The 4,065-nt window shown below is 49.1% G+C and overlaps 1 protein-coding gene and 1 pseudogene across 1 annotated transcript; one reads left to right on the plus strand and one right to left on the minus strand.

Moving 5' to 3' along the window:
* The first annotated feature begins 1,740 nt into the window (after nt 1-1,740).
* Nucleotides 1,741-1,981, plus strand: LOC130844770 (cytochrome c oxidase subunit 6C-like). Its single transcript, XM_057720927.1, has one exon. It carries the CDS (start codon nt 1,741-1,743, stop codon nt 1,966-1,968), a length of 228 nt encoding a protein of 75 aa, XP_057576910.1. The 3' UTR covers nt 1,969-1,981.
* A 1,606-nt stretch (nt 1,982-3,587) lies between these two features.
* Nucleotides 3,588-3,762, minus strand: LOC130843656 (U1 spliceosomal RNA; annotated as a pseudogene).
* Nucleotides 3,763-4,065: the final 303 nt, after the last annotated feature.

The raw sequence follows: 4,065 nt of genomic DNA on the forward strand, positions 1-4,065 counted from the left end.
CGGCCGGACGTTCCTGAGGGACGAGACTCAATGCCTCTGGGGCCAGCGAGGTTGGACAAGATAGAGGCATTTGACTCTATTTTCCGCTGGGTTGGAAAGAACGGGGGAATGCATTCTGATTCCAGGATGTTACAACAAAACCCCGCAGCCTTTTGTCTCTGTGGCGCAATCACGAAGCGAGTTCGGCTGTTAACCGAAAGGTTGGTGGTTCGAGCCCACTGAGGGACGAACTTGGCTTGGCATCTGATTAGCGGGCCCTCAGCCGCCGCTTTTATGCGTCTGCCCTTGCAGTGCCTCCCCCGCTCCCCACTGCCTGAACTCTCCTGGAATCTCCACCCAGCGGATCCCCAGTACGCGCATTCATCCCGGTTTTTAACCCTGGTGCCCCCGTCTCTTGGCACCCCCTGGAGGGCTGCCCTTGCTAAGTCATCCGCCTTGTACATTCCAGGGCAGCTGCCAGAGGATGAAGGCACACACACACGGATGGGGGGAATCTCTTACTCAAGCTCTGACGTCGGCAATCAGGCTCTGTGCACCACTTGCGCGGCACCCCCAAAGCGGAGTATTCACCGCCTGGTCTCAGGGCGCCTGCACCCTTTCATTTGGGACTGTGGCTTTCCATTCAAAGTGATCTGCAGAGTCAATGCAATTCCTATTCAAATCTGTTTCTTCTGAAGTTTGTTACCGAAAAACCCGAATCAACTCTTTGGCCAACCCAATATAACCGAGTCACTTCGTGGTACACCTGAAACTAACACAACACTGTAAATCAACTACACACAAAAGAATTACGTTATGGCCAATTTGGGAGGCAATGAGAAGAAGCCCTCGCTGGGATCAGGGCACCTGCTGGGGTGTGATGAGGAGGGGACACAGGCTGGATTAGACAACAGTGAGGGCCTCACAAAGCTGCACTGGTGCAGGAGTCAACAGGCAGATCCAAAGATCTCTAAGTGGTGATGCACTGAAAGTGGTGGATAATCTAGCCCCCCAGGAAGAGCACCTACATCTCTAAGCATGCCTAGAAAACTGCCATGCCTTGGTCTAAAGAGTACCTTAACTCCTTCCAGCTCCATCCAGAACTGGGGGGGAAAAAGAGATGGAGATGCCTGCATTCCCTCTCAGACATGATTCTCCTCACAGCAGCTGTTTTACAGTGGGCTCAACATGACGACTAAAAATAGCATAATCTGTCCTCAGGCCATTCCTTAAATCCTGGACTTCAGAGGACCCACACCCTTTCGTGGGTAATGCTTCATGACGTCACCACTGCCAGCACTCACTGGGCTGGCACCCCACCACACCGAGCCACAGACCAGGCCTTGACTGGATGACTAGGAAAACAGAATCACAGAAAATCTTTGCATTCCCCTCTGAGGAGCTGGATGGACCTCTTACATTACTGCCAACCCAAGACAAAGTTCAACTCCTTGCAAACGGGGCCCACATTATTTCAACCTGGGTATTTAATACAAGAACTCCCTGGTGGGCGAGCCCCTTCCTTGGTGGCATCTCAGAGCTGTGCTCCGTGCTGGATAAGTGGGTGCTGCCAGGAACCTTTTAGGAATCTGCCTGTGCACCTAATGAACTCATTAGAAGGGTTTGCTCCTTCCTCTGTACTTAAGTCAACAATTACTGTTGTTTTGCCACCTTCAAAAAAAAAAACTTTGTTTCTTCTGGTCCATTTCTCCATCTGTCTGGAAGGACGTCATCGTTGAGCTGTCAAGGAGAAAAACTACCATGGCTTCCAGTTCTTTGATGAAACCTCAGATGCGTGGCCTTCTGGCCACGCGTCTGCGATTTCATATGGTTGGAGCATTCATTGTCTCCCTGGGAGTTGCAACTTTGTGTAAGTTTGCTGTGGCTGAACCAAGAAAGAAGGCATATGCAGATTTCTACAGAAATTATGATTCCATGAAAGATTTTGAGGAGATGAGGAAGGCTGGTATCTTTCAGAGTGCAAAGTGATTTTGGAATATAAAGGCAGACTGTTCCTGAAGGAGCATTCTAAGTGCCATATAATTTCTTTGGGTTGAGTTTCATGGAAGTTTGGCACTTATCTGTGTTCCTGAACTGTGAAACTGTGAACTATGAATATCTGGGCTAAGGAATAGTTTCTCTTGATAAATAAATGATTTTAAAAAACTTTTGTTTTCTGCATTTTCTAATTGCTCGCTGTTAATCCCTTGCAGTATGTTGTAGTTTTCATCTTTTTTTTTTTCTTTTTTTCTTTTTGTATCTCTTAAAGTTCACTTGGGTCTTTTTTATGTTTCCCATGTGTCTACTGAACTGTTTGAAGTTACGGAATACAGTTGGAATAAATGTTTTAATGTCCTTCTCCAGTGTCAGCTCTGGGTCGTTTGCACATGATCGATGTGTCTCTGCATTATGGGTCATTTGCCCTGTCTGTTTGGATACCTCCGAATCTCTGATGGAATGCCAGATAGTGTGAATGTTGCCTTGTTGGATGATGGAGAGTTGTGTGTTCCTGTAAACGTTGGGCTTTCTTCAGGGATGCATTCAAGTTACTTGCAAACAGTTTGATCCTTTCAGGTCATGCTTTGATGATTCACTAAGTGGTTCTGAGCAGCACTCAGTTTATGGCTAACTAGTTGCCCTCCTAAGGCAAGACATTCCTGAGTACTCCACCCCATGCCCTCATGAATTGAGAGGTTTTGTCTGTCTGTTTTGTTTTCTTCCTTGCAGTCTATCTGTTGGGGACAAGCACTATCTGTGTGAGTGCCAGGCACTGTTCTCTGATCCTGTCAAAGCTCTCCCCCTGACCTTGGGGAGTTTCCTGCCAGGGCTGCACTGATCAGTACTGTGCTGCACGCAGGAGGGATCTCCTCTGCAGTTCTCTCTGAGTTACTTTCAGCATCTCTCTCCCCTCTGGGAGTCTGTTCTGTGGACCCTAGCTCCTTTGGCCTCCCTGGACTTCAGGTTCAGTGTCCTCAACTCAGCAAGGTCCACCGGGCTCCTTTTCAGTTTGCCCTGGAGTGCCTTGCTTGGAAACTCTCTGCAGACAGTAAATTGGAGCCATTGTTTCCCACCACCTCTCCGGAACCACACACTGTCCTTTTTCACCTGATGCCCCAGTCTCTTCAAAGTCTTTGTTTCACGTTTTCTGTTGTTGTTGGCAGGAGGATAAACCCAGGTCCTTATGAGTGTGTATGGTGGGCCACCCCTACTTTGAAGTCCAAGTTGGAAACACCGGTGAAGATTGTGCAAGATTTTTGCAGGGTATAGAACAGAGCTCCACAGTCAGAATGAAATCCTGAAGTAGGAAAACCCCTTGAAGCTTAAATCTGCAAAGAAACTTATATCTGCAGTGGTAACAAAAGCCTGTGTTTGGTTTGTGCAGGGAAAGAAAGAACCTGGCTAGGCATTGGCCGTGATGCAGACCTCCCAGTTTTCATTGAAGCATTACTGGCTTATCTACCACCTTTACCCAGTGCGCTAGAGAAAAAGATTAAAAAAAAAAAAATGCAAAACTCTGGGATAAGCGAGAAGGTCACAGTTCTTGCTCAACCGCTTTTACACCCACTATCACAGATGCTTGGATTTATCTGTCTTTTTGTACCCATTACCAGGGGAGAGTGCGAACGCAGTCCCCCACTACCACAAATTTCGCAGTCGAGTTTCCCGCATTTGGGGAGCATTTGGGGAAATCGCAGAGGTCAGCACACCCCCAGTGCAATGGGTGAGCCTCGCCCTGGGGAAACCACCTTCGTGATCATGGTATCTCCCCTGCCAGGTAAGTATGAACCTTTCTCTCCCCGCCCCCGCACAGCCTTAGGCTCTTCCACTGTACACACACGCTCACTTTGCCACAACCCCCACCCCAGCCCCTCCACCACCCCCCGCACCCCCTCCTCTTCCACGCCCCTCCAAACAACTCTCCTAAGAAAATCCGAGCTACATCTCCGGAAAACTTCCACAGCCCGGGGAGTGGCTGGCCGGGAATGGCACCCCCGCGCTGCAAAATTTACATAAGCCAAGCCCCATCCCTGACCTCTAAGGCGGCTCCTCTCCTCCCACCCACGCCGGGTCCCTGGGCCGTCATCT

Source organism: Hippopotamus amphibius, chromosome 1 (assembly GCF_030028045.1).
Source record: "Hippopotamus amphibius kiboko isolate mHipAmp2 chromosome 1, mHipAmp2.hap2, whole genome shotgun sequence".
NCBI lineage: Eukaryota > Metazoa > Chordata > Mammalia > Artiodactyla > Hippopotamidae > Hippopotamus > Hippopotamus amphibius.